The 17,022-nt window shown below is 43.1% G+C and overlaps 1 protein-coding gene across 2 annotated transcripts in view; it reads left to right on the forward strand.

Annotated features, from left to right (window-relative positions):
* The first annotated feature begins 16,073 nt into the window (after window positions 1-16,073).
* The window catches only part of Rp1 (RP1 axonemal microtubule associated), a 110,022-nt gene continuing 109,073 nt past the window's right edge, over window positions 16,074-17,022 (forward strand). For both annotated transcript variants that reach the window (XM_038348296.1, XM_038348294.1), the window contains exon 1: window positions 16,074-16,700. In XM_038348296.1, coding sequence (XP_038204224.1) covers window positions 16,074-16,700 — 627 coding nt within the window. The remainder of the gene's footprint in view (window positions 16,701-17,022) is intronic.

A 17,022-nucleotide genomic window follows, 5' to 3' on the forward strand; every position in this document is an offset into this window, starting at 1 on the left:
TTTACATTTCTCTTTCAGTAGCGTAAAAAGTATCTTCCTGTACCGAAGATGCTACAGTACAGGGGTGCAGGCTCTAGGTAGGCATCATTTGACTCTTCATTCAACAAGTTGTGTAGGTATTGTCTTTGACCTCAAAAAGTGTTTGTTGGTATACTGGTCTTTAATCCTTTATTAATCTCCGGAGAGTCTTCAAAATGTGTCTTCTCTCTTGTGTTCATTAGAGAACTGATGCTTTATTCCAGGCCACAGGAAATTATTAAAGGCTCATTTTCTCACTCTGTCTCCCAGTTTATTCCAACCCTTTCTGCTGCTGGTTTGTTTTCCTGTATTCCATTTTCCTCTTTTCCTTTCCTATGCCTCAGCTCTTTGTCTGGCCTCCTACTCCTTGTATTAACTGATTGATACTTCCCCCACACCAGCAATGTAACTGATAATCACTCCCAAGCCCAGCTAATCTCCGCACCATCTGCTCTGTGCTGCTGGGCACTCTGTATGTAGAGAAACAAGCTCTCAGGGACAGGAGCGGTGGGATGCACTAGTGAAGGGAATGGAGGAGCCCAGGCTAGGTCAACCTTCGACACAGAAGGCAAGAGGAGGAGCCGTTCCCTTGAAAAGGCAGTGCAGTCACGACTCAACATGAGCCTGTGCGGGCAGCTCCAAGTAGAAATGGGCATACATCAGGGACAAACACAAGCTCTCACACTAACCAGTCCATAGGCCTGAAGGCACAAGGAAAGCTGAGGGTCTCCCTGTCCCAGGATCTCCATTATGGCTGGGAGGCTTAGCTCTCTGTCTGTGGCTGGGAGACAGAATCCCCACTACGCAGGAGTTCATTATTGGCAGCCAGTCTGTGCTCATTTAGGCAGGGACTGGTGTGTCTTACTGTCCTCTATTTTCTTACCTGTATAAGTATTATCCCTCTTTCTGTTAAATATGTGTCGCTAGGTACAATGCCACATTTTTGAAAAGTTATAGGATTAATTATGACAATTATTTATTTAACAAAAATTACTTTAAATCATTTTGTGTAACGAACCAGTATAAGCATAGATAAAATTACCGTGGTGTGTTAAAGGACAGATTAAGAATTAAAATTCTAGCGTTGATTAAATTTCAGTGAATAATTATATTATTTCCTTCCTTCATTAGGAGTCTTAGATGGAAAGACTTGAGAAAAAGATTTCTAAGGAATTAAAAGGCCACCAGAGGGCACTGCACTTGTAGAAGCTGCTCATTGGAGATAAACAAGTGAAGGAGAACCCTGGAATATAGGACTTAAACCAGAATTCAGACATTTCCTTTTAAAAACAAGATGAAAAGATCTTTTTTGATCCAGGGGTGGTGATGTGTGTGTGTGTCTGTGGTTTTATACTTAGGAAGCTCAGGCAGGAGGATCTCATTTGGAGTCCCTGCCGCACTAGCATTAAGATCCCATCTCATAAAAACAAAAAACAACCAAATAAAAGAACATGTTTGATATTTATATATTTGGTTGTGAGTCTAGCCTTTAACGGCTGAGCCATCTCTCCAGCCCACATGTTTGATATTTAAAAAAGCGTTCTTGGCTGATGCTGGAGTTTAATGATAGAGCGCTTGCCTTGCATGAGTGTGGCTCTGGGCTAGGTCCCCAGCTTTGCAAACAGCTTCAGCCCTTCCAGAACCAAAACAAGTTGGTTAGTTATGACTGGAAGCAAACACCGTCAGCTTCACAGATCTGAAATTCACCTGTTTATTATTATTTTGAATTTTTAAAATTATGTTATGTTTCTGTATTTGTTTGGGTATGTACACAGGCGTGTGGGTGCCCAAGGGGGCTAGAAGAGGATGTTGGGTCCCCTGGAGCTCCAGCTCAGTAACCCCAGTTACAGGAGGCTGTGAGCTGCCAGACACGTCTTGGGAATTGGACCCTAGTCCTCTGCAGGAGTGGCAAGAAGGCTTAACTGCTAAGCCATCTCTCAGATGTTTATCATTGAAGTTAAATTTAAGTAACCTAGAATTATAAAATTATAAAGCTGAAATGGGAAAAGAAAAAAAAGATCCCGTTAACAGGAAGGGGAGCTCTCCTGACAGCAGCCAGCAACAATGAGGCTTGCTGTGGAAAGAACATCCGAACACCACTTAAAGGTAGTGACGTTAAAGCGGCCTGATTTGCCCTAGGCCAACAAGCTGAGAAGTGTTTCTGCTGAAACAATTTCAAAATGTTTTTCCAACTTTCACAAAGAACCTTACAAGAATCCTTTTCCTGCACACATTTTTTAATTTCAGGATCGCCTTCCCGCCAAGCAGAAGGATTCTCTAACTGCCTTCATCTGGGAGCTTCTTTGTCTGGGTAGAGTGAGACTTTGTAGCGTTTTTTCAGAGGAAATCAGAACCTTCTAGCAACTTAGTGTTCCCCTGTGGCAGTGTGCAAGGGACAACTAGGCATGACTTATCTTTTTAAGGATGCTTCCAAAATTTATGTGAAATCTCCAGGATTATTTCTTAGCTCCAGAGGTGTGTAAGCCTAGCCTTTCCTGACCTGGATCCTCTGGGCAAACGCTCTGCTGTCCTGTGTTGAGGAGTTAGCCAGGAGCTGCTCTGTAGTCTGGCATGTCTTAGTTTAGTTATGCACTGAGGATGGCTGCATTTTCTTTCTCGCCAGGGAAAAATGAAATAAACTCTTCTAGTGTTCCACACACTCTGAAAGACACTCTAGGCAAGACAGGGAAACACTTTAGAGAAAGCCATTATTCTCATATTCTCTTTCCTTCCTTCCTTCCTTCTTTCTTTCTTCCTTCCTTCCTTCCTTCCTTCCTTCTTTCTTTCTTTCTTTCTTTTATTAAATACTTATTGGATTCTGATCAACTGGCAATAACTTAATAATTTGGCTTAAATTAAAAATAAATATCTGTCAAGCAGCAAAAACGTACGTTTTACTTTTGTGTTCTCAAGAAATTCTTAGAATGTATACAGCACTCCAGCATGATGAGGGAACTGCCTGATGTCACCAATTAGAATGTTTCTCACTGCTATTCAATGCATGGCTGTATATTGTTCATTTTTTATAGACATCAAACTGTGTTTCATTCCTGTCTGTTGTGTGCATTAATTAGAAGCATCATTAATTTTTTTCCTTTTAAGGATGCAGGATCTTTCTATGTAGCCTATGCTGGCTTTGAACATTTTAATCCTCCTGCCTCAGGCTCTCAACTACTGGGGTTCAACTTTAATTTTAACTTACAGTAGAATTTAGATCAACATCTTTTGTTCAACCATTCATGAAAATGGGAATTCTAGTGTGGTTTTGGTATCTATTTGTTATTTCAGTTTAACTCACTCTTTTCCAGGTTGGTCTCTACCCATAGCATGTGGAGAGCTACATTGTAGTTATTTTGTTGCATGAGTGATAATTCCTATTTCCTATAGCTACTTCCTAACAATCCCAGGACAGACACTATGTCCAGAATGCCACCCAATGTTTACTTTTCCTTCTCTCCAAATCTCCAGTACCATGTAATAATAACTTCATTTTGGCAAACCAGTACCTGGATGTTTTTCTGAGATTTTGAACTATGTTTAAACGGAGTGGATTGTGCCAGGTTCTGTCTGATTTACTATTTCCTTCCTTTTATGTTGTTTATTGAACCACAGTTTTGCCAGGCTTGTTCAGTCTGAGTTACTCATTTAAACAAGGACACGGCGAGCATTGAGTAAGAGCCCTGTCATCGTCTGTCCATGCAAATATTGCTGGCTATGCCTGGGCTGCACTCTTCACTTACTCTGTCTTATACTACTTCATAACATACACCATAGCATACAGCATTATACTGTATTATTCATTTAAAAGATTCAACAGATCCCCTATTAGTCTTTATAGCAGCTCCATCATTATGTTATTTTGGATCTACCCCTGATTTGGGGGTATATTCTCCTTCTTATTTTCATTGCTCTTTTGTCAAGCCCTTGTGAACTCTTAATGATGTTTGGAGCCATCTCCCTGGTTTCTGTCACCATAGTCCCCTCCCTCCTCCAGATTATTTGACATAAAGATGGATTGTCCTTGCTCAAAACCCTTCAGAGTGTTTTATGTCCCATGAAGTACAATGGACCTTTCCTGACTGTGGCTTTCTATGTTCCACAGCATGGTTTCAATACACACACACACACACACACACACACACACACACACACACACACTTCAGTGTTAGACAGAAAGCATTGTTGCCACATGTTAAGAGGACTCACTTTTTTCTCCTCTCTCTCTCTCTCTCTCTCTCTCTCTCTCTCTCTCTCTCTCTCTGTCTGTCTCTCTCTCTCTCTCTTTCCCTTTTTTAAACCCCAGTTTTCTCACCTGAGAGACACAGGTAATAATAGTTTGTATTTCACACAGTCGTAAGCATTGAACGCAACTCTTCATTTAAAGCATTAAAACCAGTGCCTGCAAAGTCATTCTTGTAGTTCCTCCTCTTCCTCTTTATTGCTCTAACGTGGTTGGTATTACTGCCGTAGCACTGCCGGATAAACCAATAAGTCAATTTTGTTTGTCATCGGTTTAGTTGTGCTCTGTGTTGTAGACCTGGAATCTTGAAATTTCTGTGGAACTGAGAACTTGGGCCTGCTTGCTATTCAGTCACTCACCACCTCCCAACCTACAGTCTATGCAAGGAAGGCTAGTGCCCCTCCCTTCTCTTCATTTCCCTCCTCTTCTTCCTCTTCTTCTGTTTGGTTAAGACAAAATCTTACCCTGAATTCTAGGCTGACCCCAAATTTATACTAGTTCTGCCTCAGCCTCCTAATGCTGGGACAAGATCCCCACCTGTTTCTATTTATTTATTTTATGTGCATGGGTGTTTTGCCTATATGTACGTCTATACACTATGTGCAGGTCTATTGCTCATGGAAGCCAAAAGTGGTGTCAGATCCCCTGAAAGTGGAGTTATTGACAGTTGTGGGTCACCATGTGGGTATGGGAAACTGTACCCAGGTCCTCTGGAAGAGCATCAGTCCTCTTAACCATGGGACAATCTCATCTCTCAAGCCCCCCACCCCTGAATTTCTTATTAGCAATTACTTCTAGAGAAGGATCTGTGGTTGTTGTAGTTTATGGGAATGCATTGAAAATAGTTAGGTCTTTTTGCCTCACAAAATTATTGATAAATATTAAATCCCACAAATAAAGGGTGGTATATCATTATATCAGAACACCATTAAACTGGAACACTGCAGTAACCTATGTTGAAATAATGTTCTTAGTATATAACAGATTCAGTTTTGTGTGATACCATTTAAATGAAATGTCCAGATTAGGCAACTCAGGACAGAATAGATTTATGATTGCTTTTGGGATATGAGTGGAAATGACAAATAACTACATGGGTGGTTTGAAAGAGAATGGCCCCCAAATGGAGTGGCACTACTAGAAGTGTGGCTTTGTTGGAATGGGTGCGGCCTTGTTGGAATGGGTGTGGCCTTGTTGGAGGAAGTCTGTCAATGCGGAGGTGGACTTTGAGGTCTCATATTTGTTCAAGCCACGCTCAGTCTCTCAGTTGACTTTCTGTTGCCTTTAGATCAAGATGTAAAGTTCTCCAACACCATGACTGCATGCGTGCCACCACGCTCTCCTCCATGATAATAATAGACTAAACATGTGAAACTGTAAGCCACCACCTCAGTTAAATGTTTTTCCTTATAGGAATTGCTGTGGTCATGATGACCTTTTACAGCAATAGAAACCCTAACTAAGACAGGAGTTGGTACCAGGGACAGGGGTATTGCTGTGATGACTCTGACCATGATTTTCTTGGAGAATTTGGACTTTGGGAGCTTGGGTTAGGAAAACAGTGTGATGCTTCAGGCACTGCTTACTGAGTCATCTTTGTAGGAGCGTGGGCAATGGTCAAGCTTAGAAAGATTTGAACTGTGGGGGGCTGGCTCAAGAGGTTTCAGGGAAGAGTTTTAGTATGTTGCATAAAGATCATTCTTGTCATATTTTGCTGAAAAAAAAAAAAGGCTGCTTTTTGCCCTTGTCTGAAGAGTCTGCCTTAGGCTAAAGTAAACAGTTTTGGATCAATTCCTTTGCAGAGGAAATCTCAAGATAGCTGAGTACTAGTTGTGTGGTTACTAGTGTTCATGCTTACCAAGACTTATAATGAAAAAGGATAATTTGAGGAGAAAAGGAGCACCAGAAAGCGTAATGGATCTAAGTTCTGTGTTCAAGTAGATAAACAAAATGGTATAAAGGGATTTGGTGACCTCAAGGCAAGATCGCGCTAAGTTAAGTTTCCAATTTGTGAAAAGGAATTAAAGAAAAATTTAGAGTCAGATGTGGTGGTGCACACCTTTAATCCCAGCCCTGGGAAGGCAAAAGCTACTGGGTCTCTGAGTTTGAGGCTAGCCTGTTCTACAGAGGAAATTCCAAAACATCCTAGCTCAGGCAGTGAAGGGAATCATCAAAAATAGAAAGCTGGTGAAGACGTAATTAAAAGATTTCTGAGTTCAAGGCCAGCCTGGTCTACAGAGCAAGCTTATACAGTGAGGGAAACAAGGCTGGTGAAGTTGTAATTGAATGAGGGGGCCATGTTCCAGTTCAGAAAGCAGGATAGAAGACAGACATTATGGAACCTTCCTTCACAACTAAGGAAAGTTGCTGAGGTCAGGCCCGTGCGGGGGGTGTACCTGTATGGAGGCCTAGAGAGATCATTGTGGAAAGCTCTAAAGTTGAAGCCCAGATTGCCTTGGAGACCCCAAGATGTTGGAGATGGATGCTAGAGCTGCGGGAAACCTGCCGAGGAGAGCTGCTAACAGGGAGTGGAACCAGAACAAGAAAGACGTGTGTTGCAGTCAACAAAGCTGAAGGGAGTTGGAAGTCTGAAAAGTGTTTTGACAGCAGACATGGAGATGCACAGTTTGGAGTTTGCCCAGCTGGCTTCAGTCTTGCTTTGGTTCAGTATTTCCTCACTATGCCCCCTTCCCTCCGGTTTGGAATGGTAATTTATATTCTGTGTCATTAAATGTTGGAACTATGTGATCTGTTCTTGAATATTGATTTTAAAGGGGATTATAGTTTAGAAGAGACTTTGAACTTTGGACTTTTAAACATGGTTGAGACTGATAGACTATGGAGACTTTTGAGGTGAACTGAATGCATTTTTGCATTATGATATGGCTTCCAGTCTTTGGGGGTCCAGGGAATAAAATGTGGTGGTTTGAAGGAAAATGGTCCCCAAAGAGAGTGGCACTATTAGGAGGTGTGGCCTTGTTGGAGGAAGTGTGTCGCTGTGGAGCAAGGTCAAGCCACTCCCAGTGTCTCAGACCAATTCCTGCTGCCTGTGTGTCAAGGTGTAAGAACTCTCGACTTCCTCTCCAGCACCATGTCTGCCTGTACCCTGCCGTGTCCCATCATGATGATAATGGACTGAACCTCTGAACTGTGAGCCACAGTTAAACGTTTTCCATTATAAGCATTGCCATGGTCGTGGTGTCTCCTCACAACAACAGAAACCCCAACTAAGACACTATACCTGGGAAGGAGTGTCCTTTGTGTTGATCAAAACGTGTCTGTATAGTTCAGTGCCGCTTCATCATGTGTGTAAAAGATGTCACAATGAAGACCCAGAACTGTTCAATGACCACGACAGTCTTATTTAGGTTCCTCCTTTGTGGGTGCATCCATTTGCAAGATATGTAAGAGTCTGTATATTGCCGTGTAGAAGGCAGGTAATGGGGTTCACTGAAGATAACTCTTCACTGTGAAAATTGAATGTTAGAATGTTACCAAAATAATCAAGCTAAATGGAAATAGAATATAAGATATAGTCAATATGTAGATGTGTAATTTTTTCTTTTTTATCGAATATTTATTCAAAATTCATATATATATATATATATATATCATTTGTATCCAATCCACCCCTATTCTCTCCTCTCCAGTTTCTTTCCTGTCACCCCCTATCACTCCTGATTTCATGTGGTCTCTCCTTTTTAAAGGCAAACACTTTAATAATTAGGCTACTTACCCCCCCCTCCACTCTGCTTTTTTAAATAAAAAATTTAATACCCACAGGCTTCATTTTTCCTGTCCATATGATTGATGTGGGAGAGTCTTCTGTTTGTCTTGATTTCATTCATTAATAAAGAAACTGCCTTGGCCAGCCCCTAGGTGGGTGGAGTAGACAGAACAGGAAGAAGGAAGTGAGGTAGATGGCTCAGACAGATGCCACGCCTCTCCTAAGTGAGACCACCCTGCCTCTCCTCAGGGAGAGAGATGCAACGAAGCTCCAGCCCAAGATGGACGTATGCTAGAATCTTTCCCAGTAAGACACCACTTTGTGGTGCTACACAGATTATTAGATATGAGTTAGAGAAGATGTGAGAATTAGCTAATAAGAGGCTGAAATTAATGGGCCAGGCAGTATTTAAAAGAATACAGTTTCCGTGTAATTATTTTGGGGCATAGGGCGGTGGGAAGCCAGCCCACAGCTAATCACTACAGAATATGATCATGAGTGTGGGCCCGAGCTGGCTAATTTTATGTGAAGTTGACAAAAGCTAGAATCATCTGAGTGATGAGTCTATTTTATCAATTTCTCTACTGAGAAAATGCCTTCATAAGATAAAGCTATATAGCTCATGCGGTTGAGTGCTCAGACATGTCTTGATTCAGGGGCCTGTGTACTTCCTGCTCCTGTCAGGAATAGTCTTCTCTTTAATACCTAGTTTGTTTTCTTAGATGCTCTTGCTGTGTATCCTAGGCTGGCCTCAAGCTCACAGTTCTTACCCCCACTGCTGGAATTGCTTGTGTTTACTATAAATGATCGCTCTCTACCCTCCCAGCCTGTCCTCAAATATCTCAACATCGTTTCCCCTCATCACTTGTAGATCTCATCTAATATGCTACTCTCCTGATGAGTTCTTGTCTGATCTCCACCACTTTTTTTAAGGGGAGGGGCGAGTATTTTCCCAACATATTCTTATTTATTGTTTGGGAATAACACACTAACAGGTTATACAATACCAGATGATCACCCCTGAAAACATGGCTAAGGTAACATTATACAGCCTGAGCAGGTTGTATTTATATATCAGGAATACACATGTGTGTGTGTGCACACACAGACACACACATGTGTGCACCACATATGTAACAACAACAACAAAAAAAGAGAACATGAACTTAAAAGAGACCAAAAAGAGGTACATGGGAGGGTTTGGAAAGAGGAGAGGGAAGGACAAAATGATGTAATTATAACATCAAAATTAAAAAGTTAAAAGAGCTAAACAAACAGAACAAGCTCCCACCCAAAAGAATGATTCAGTGTCAGACCATTTTGTGTCAGTACGTTTTCCACATAACAAATGAGGTAGTTAGAAGAGAAATATTTGTGAGTTGAAGAACTTAATGCAGAACAAGAAGCCTGTCAGAGAGACAGTCTAAGGGGGACACTTAGCTCGAGAGACTTCAGATGCTCAGAGTGCTGGGAGCCGCTTTGTTTCCTGGCTGTATATCCTTGAGATGAACTCCTTCAGGTGATTAACATCACTGTGGATTAAGTTAATTGGCTGTACCTAATCCCTGGGTGGACATGCTAATTACAAATCCAAAGACATTTACATGAGGCGAGCAGGTTGCGTATGTATCCAGAGATGTTTAATGTGGACCACTCAAACTACTTCCTCTTTTCTTCATAAAAAAGGGTGCAGGTTCTGGTAAGTACAAGACTGCTTAAAATATCTCACCAAAAATTACGCTTTACTCATTTTATTCCGCTTTTCCCATTCATATCTAAGATTATAAACCTCTGTTCTATCTTTAACTACTAGGATAATACATGTTACGAACAATTTCTGTCTGTTACTCAGATCTGACCTCAGTCTTTGTAGTATGCTGGTATTGAAGGAGGAGAGAGCTTTAGCATCAGGAAATTGTGTTTCTAGTTTAGTGAAATATGAGGAAATTTTATTTATTTGTGCTTATAATAGCATTATGCATTTATTATAGAAAACTTTCCAATGCATTAAAAGAAAAGAACCTGTTGCTAATCCAAGTGTTACGGCTGCCACAGTGAATAACTGCTATATATTTTCTCTGGGTCTCTTTTCCCTCCTGCCCAGCAGGGCTGTGGTAATTAGTGATGAAACGAATTAGTTTCCTGACAATGTCACCTGGGAATTGTCCTGAGAATAAACATTCTGATTTGTCCAGTTTTCTACATCATCCTTCTTCCCTAACTGTCCGAGTTCCTACTCTGTGGGAGAAAATTAAATTGAGAATATAATTAGTGGAATGGCACATGCATCTTTTATTTTGTCAGATGGTTGGGGGACCAGATGCATCATGTTGGTAGAGGCAGCTGTTCAGGCCCGAGTTGCTGGAACGGAGTTAACCTTACCGGGTTAACCACAGAGTTAAATGTATTGTTGACTGAGACCCATCAGAAGGCAGACAGGCATAACCACAGCTAAACCTGGAGAACCAAAGGGTGTTATATGTTTGCGCTTAGTCTGACAAAGTACTCATAACTGCTCCATTGCCTAAAATATGGCAACGAAGACGTTCTGAATAAAGGAGGGACAATACTGGCAGCAAGCTACCGCATTAGCAGCAACCAGTGTTAGGGTAACTTGCGCTGGGGGCAAATACGTTTTGTTAGTCAGCTCCCTTGCCATCTCCAGAGAGTCAGTGGAGGAGAGAAGCAGTTCTCAAGATTCCAGCTTCCTTATTACCTCTGTCCCCACTGGTTTTCAGTGCAAACTGAGGGAATTGAACACGTCAGGCTACTTGGCTTGTTTCCTCAGGTGAGTCCAAAGTTTATTATCCCAGACTCAGAGGGCATATGTTTGAAAGTGCTTATAAGAAAACTTTACTATCCAAACTTTGGTTAGTTTTATAAATGAAGAAAGAAGTACAATAACCAAAGGGCACATTTGGCCACCGAGACTTAGCACTGACATTACTGGTCTGCTCGTGTGAGGTGGCCACATGCGTGCCCCACTGGTTTCCCAGGTCTTGCTCGTGTGAAGTGGCCGCATGCCTGCAGCGCTGGTTTCCCAGGTCTTGCTCATGCATACCCCACTGGTTTCTCCTTCCTCCACTCCTCCGCAGCTGGCATCTAAGCTTTTCATGGATTTCCTCTGGACAGTGTTACCTTCTATTTCCTGCCTTCAGTCCGGCTAGACATCCCTTCCTGAGGATTTGCTTGGTCCTCCGACTCATCATTAATTCACTTCCTGATTTACACCATTAATGTCCACGGATTCTCAGGAGTGCGGTTACAATAGGGCCAAGTCTGACCCACTTCCTTGGAGAGGAATTTGGTGGGTAACTCCTTCCCCAGGGATTGCTTTATGCACCGAACACACAGACCTTTCATTTAATGCAAGTGCTGGATCTCCATTATGTTGTGTACTGTACTCACAGAGTCTACATCACCACGGGCTCTTAAGCCTCACTTCCATGAGCGCAAAATCATACAGATCCCTAAAACTTCCCCTAGTGACTTCTTCCACTGCGGTGTGCTGGCAACCTTCAGCTTGCCTTTTATGGATTATGCTCAAAAGAGGGCTCACTGTAAAGAAATAAGGAAAAAGCTGGGGGAGGCTACTAGTTCTTTTTCCTGTGGGGCTTGTCTTACATCTTCTCCCCTTTGGTCCCAGTACCAATTTTCTGTATGGTATATTAGCCCAAATCAAAGAAATAGAAAACCATTCACAACGTACAAATCTGCTCCCCAAATGTCCACCAAGTTAACAGCATTTCAACAGTGAGATGCAGACTAGTAACATTAAAACCTTCACAATGCTCTTATGAATGAAGCATTTCATTTTTCTATAAGGAGGTAAAAATATATCTCAAATACCTATTTATGAGTTTTCAAATAAACATGTAAATGAACCAACCTAAAAGTACACTGAGGTACAGAGCTCTGGAGTCCTTTATTTAAATAGTGAATATATTAATTGTACATACTTATGGGATACAGTGTGGCCTCTCAACCCAATGCAATATGTAATAATCAGACCCAGGTGAATGGTGTAACTAGCTCCTCAGACACATTTGCCATTTGTTCTTGTTGGGAAGACCTAACATCTGCTAACTGTCTGAAGGACTCGGTTACCTGTCAGCCTAGTGGCTAGAACAACAGGAGTCCTTCCTGTCCACTTGTAGTCCACATTGGTGAGCCAGCCTCTTTCTTTCTTAGAGCTGGCAAGGGAAGAGAGATTAAGGAGGCTTCTCAAGGTCAGGTCAGTGATTAGAAGAGGATGAGAAGTGACTTCAGTTTTGCTGACTATTAAGAAGCTGGATTTCCCAGCTCCTGATGCGCATGCCTGCTCTGGCTGCCTTTATTATCTTCAAGACTATAGTGTAAATCTCCAGGGAAGTGAGATGGGGAGACAATTCAGATCTAGGTTGATCACAGAATGATTTTTCTCTCCTCAATTGCACATAAAGATTTGAAAATCACTTGGGAGATGTAAGAAGAGTCTTAGATAATTGCTTGTAAATATTTATGTAGGTGATTTGGGCCAGATTTACAGTGCAATATTCCTTTTGGTATCTCCACAATACCATTCAAATCTATCTCATTCAATTTGTCTTCGAGGTTTGAGGGCTTTCTTATGCTTTCAAAGGCACTAATAGTTAAAGGGCATTAAAATGACAGAAACAGTCATGATACACCATGATAAAGGAAGACCCAGCCAGATAAAGCCTTTCTAAAGCTGTTAATTTTGTCAGTCAGATTCTGATTTCAAGGAACTCCTCTGCGGTTTTCTAAAAGGGACTCTTCTTCCATTCCCTGGTGTTTTTGTTTTAGAACTGGTAGTGCACACAGTGGCCAGATGGCACCGTTTTTATCGGTTCATAGTCATTTGATTATTTATTCAAGGAATAGTGCTCAACATTCATGGCAGATGATTTATTGTATTTCCTAATTTTCAGAGAAAACATCTGGTTCTATTTTAACATATCCATTGTAGATCTCCATGATACATATATTCCTCTAACTCCTTGCATTTCCTTCCATCCAAAAGTCAATCTGAATTTAAGCCCTTCCTTGTCCCCTCTCCCATCCTATTGTTAATCCATAAAGAACTAAATTGCTGAATTGTCAAACTCTTACTTTTCTTGTTGGAGAGGCTCTGATTTGTGTCTCTTTTGTGATTTTTTTTATAATCCTACAATTTTTTTTTACTTTTAAACATTTACGTAGTTTAGTAACACTTAAAAAAATCAGGCTGAGGATGTTGCTATGTCGTTTAATATCTAAGTGGCCCTGGCTTAGATTCCTAGCACTGAAAATCAAAACCAGAAATTAAGCAACTCCACAAATGTTACCAATATGTGTACCCTCCTGAGATTATTTTGAGTTGGTCAGTTTCAGGTCAATCACTGTTGGCTCTCACAGTCCATTCCTGGCTTGGACCCACAGTAACCTTGGTGTGGCTGTGGTGTATCCATGGCTCCATAACTGCAATTTTAACCAATTGTCTGTGGAGTGCCAGCCAGACCTTTCAAGCATTGCTGGAGATGGGTGTGTGTCCAGACACTTGGAGGTCCCCTGAGTCATCTGGAAACAGTGGAGGTGGATGGTCAAACAGGAGCTCAAAAGGAGATCATTTACAGTGTGGGTAATCAACCAAAACAGAGCAAGCAGCAGAATTTCTTGCCATGGAGGTCTGTTTCTTGGCAATGTTTGGCCAGTGACATTGAGAAGTTTTATTTGTTTTTTTCAACTTGACCTGAAGATTGAGGGTGGTGTCATTTGTAAAAGCTCCATGTTAATACTCTGTTTAGGTAGACAGAGCTTCTACTCAGCCTGAAATATGCATACCATAACCAGCAAGAATCAGTTTCCTCTTCTGGGTTGAATGCCAGTAAGTCCCACTTCTTATGTCCAAATGGGCAAGACCCCTGTTTTGGTGTCAGTACGGGGAGTTTCGGTCCCTGCTTGAGACTGTTAGAGAAGTACACACAGTGCAGACAGGCCTTGCTAGCTTGTTGGGTCAATGTTGGCAACTTCAGACAACCAAATATCTTTGCAATAGTTCTTCTTGTAGGGCAGTTCTCCCCAGATGGGTGCTTCACGAGCTTGCTGGGCTAAGTCGGGAGTTGTCATCTCTGGGATTATTCTCCGTCTGTGGCATTCAGTCAGCTCTTCTGATTTTCAGTGGTCCCTGCTCCTTTCCTTTCTTATGCCTTACATAGGGAGCTCTGGGAACACTGGGAGTGATAACGTATCTTCTGGGTGGTCATGGAGGTGACTCCAGGGCTGTGTCTTCACAGAGAGCAGCCTGGTTTGCCAATTGGTTTCCCTGATTCACTTGCCCTTGATTCTGTGTGAGCCGAGGGCCCAGGCAGCTTCTAGGAGCTGGAGGATAAGCTGTTTTTGATTTCTTTGCCCCCTGAGGTAAGCAGTCCCCTTTCTCCATATACTTATTTTGAGTCTCTTGATGCAAGGGGCTATCCCCCATGTTGTAGGCTTCAGCTCCCATCATAAAAGGTTGAATATCTCAACTGGGGGAGTGGCTGATCTTGTATGTCTGGCTGTGAGGAAATATTACTTTTTATAACTTCTCCACAGTCATGGAAGACCCCCCCCCCCCATTTTTCAGGTAATTATGCAGCTGGATAAGATAACTACAATCTTCTTGGATGAGCGGTGGGCCTAGAAGTGCCCTTAGTTGATATATTGGAACAGGGTCTTCCCTGGAATGCAGCCAGCTGGAGTGTGGCAGCCCTGGCAGGCTGGTTGAGGTTGGTGAGCATTGTATCAGGGTTGATGCCACTGAAGAGGCCAGATCAGATGGTCTTGGGACTGTCTCTGTGTGCCACTGGTAATTGGAGCCAGTTGGGAGGTTGCACCATGTGTGAGATTTCATCCTCTGGGAAAGCTCAAAGGGGTGCTTCCTTGGTCCTTCAGGCTTGACAGTCTGTGGGTCTCACGCTGGGATGGGGCAGACCCCATGATGAGAAATGTTCCACAACCAGGGTCAGGGGAGTTTCTGTGTGCCTACCCCACTGTGGGTGGGGTGGAGGACAGGTCTCTCCCTCACATAGGTGCACACCTGCCTGGCTGCCTCCCATCCACTTAAGAGGTCTTACATTAGGGCACATGCATCTCTGTCCTCAGTCACCCCTTGTTATGGAATAGGAGTGCCCATTTAGGTGAAACAACCTCAGCGGAACTGCAGTCTGGGAACCAATGAGATCCCATAGCCAGAGCTGTGGGGCCACTGCAAGTACTCATAGACTCATTCACCATTTATTCGTAAGTTAGACATTCCCATTTCAATTTCCTAGTCTATTTTTCTGGTGACCAATCTGCTTTTCCTTTGGAGACCAGTGCCACATTGGTAAACTATCCAGGCTTCGGATGCAAACTCCTGCCACCCGGTGATCCAGTCTGCCTGGCTACTCTGCCTAACTCCCTTGGGGGTCCTTACGCCTGCCTAACTCTCTTCGGGTCCTTAGCTGGTCTAAACGTCCAGCCTAGTCTCATCCTCAAAGAGACTGATTCTGGGTCTCTCATTTTCCTTGGCCGCAGCGAGAGGACCCTAGAACCTTGCCTAGAATTCGCGCTTCCCAGTTCCAGAGACTTCAGGGTTCGGAGAAGCCCCGGGGCAACATTCTCTCTGAACCAACGGGGGCTAGGGGTATTGTTGGGATCTTTCTGGAATAAATACTCTGATATAAACAAGAATGGAAGAGGGGAGATGTCCTTGCTGGACCAAAGCCAGGACAGCTCCTGAAAGGCTTTGATCTCCAGACCAGTTTGTATAATTTATTTATTTATTGTGCATTGATTGGTGTTTTGCTTGTATGTATGTCTGTGTCAGAGTGTCAGATGTTGAAGTTATAGACAGTTGAGAGCGGCCATGTGGGTGCTGGGAATTGAACCTGGGTCTTCTGGAAGAGCAGTCAGAGCTCTTAACCACCCAGCTATCTCTCTAGTGCCCAGTATTCTTTAATATTCTAAAATCACAAGGTGGAGCAGGCAAACAAGCAACATTAGCATTATCATATAGTCTTAGTGGCACAGCTCCAGATCATTGTGAAAATAAGTCATTTTCCCCGCCCTCTTTAGGTCTCAGCCAACATGAGTGAGACACCGTCTACTAGCTTCTCCGTGATTCACCTGACTTCTTCTGAAGGTCAAGTTCCTATCCCTCGCCATTCAAACGTCACTCACCCTGTGGTGGCTAAACGCATCAGCTTCTACAAGAGCGGAGACCCCCAGTTTGGCGGTGTGAAGGTGGTGGTCAATCCTCGTTCCTTTAAGACCTTCGACGCTCTCCTGGACAACTTATCCAGGAAGGTGCCCCTGCCCTTTGGGGTGAGGAACATCAGCACACCCCGTGGAAGGCACAGCATCACCAGGCTGGAGGAGCTGGAGGACGGCGAGTCCTACCTGTGCTCCCACAATAGGAAGGTGCTGCCAGTTGACCTGGACAAGGCTCGCCGGCGCCCTCGGCCCTGGCTCAGCAGCCGCTCTATAAGCACACATGTGCACCTCGGCTCTGCTGCTGCCCTGGTGCCCACCACTGCTCCTGGCATGCTCCGTGCTCCGAGGAGGCTTGTGGTCTTCCGGAACGGCGACCCGAAGACCAGGCGTGTGATCCTTCTCAGCCGGAGGATTACGCAGAGCTTCGAGGCCTTTCTGCAGTACCTGACGCAGGTCATGCAGTGGCCAGTGGCCAAACTGTATGCCACGGACGGAAGAAAAGTGAGTGTTTTGCTGACTCCTAAGTCATCTCCCGTGTGTGTGTGTGTATGTGTGTATATGTGTGCACGTGTGCGTGTATACATGTGCATGTATGTGTGTAGTAGTCTTTGTCTTCTTGTCAGAACCTGACGGGTTATTGGATCGGAAGGCGTCTGCTTCCCCCTCATTTATTATCCGTGTACATGTTTTGTTCATTAAGTTCAAAACTTACGATGTTTTGTTAAAGAAAACCATTTTCATAGTATTCCTTAAAAGCGAATGGCCAAGAGTAGTGTTTTCAGATCTAGAAAAAGCATCTTGCTAGTATCCCCGTGGCAGGTCT

Source organism: Arvicola amphibius, chromosome 11, assembly GCF_903992535.2.
Source record: "Arvicola amphibius chromosome 11, mArvAmp1.2, whole genome shotgun sequence".
Taxonomy (NCBI): Eukaryota; Metazoa; Chordata; class Mammalia; order Rodentia; family Cricetidae; genus Arvicola; species Arvicola amphibius.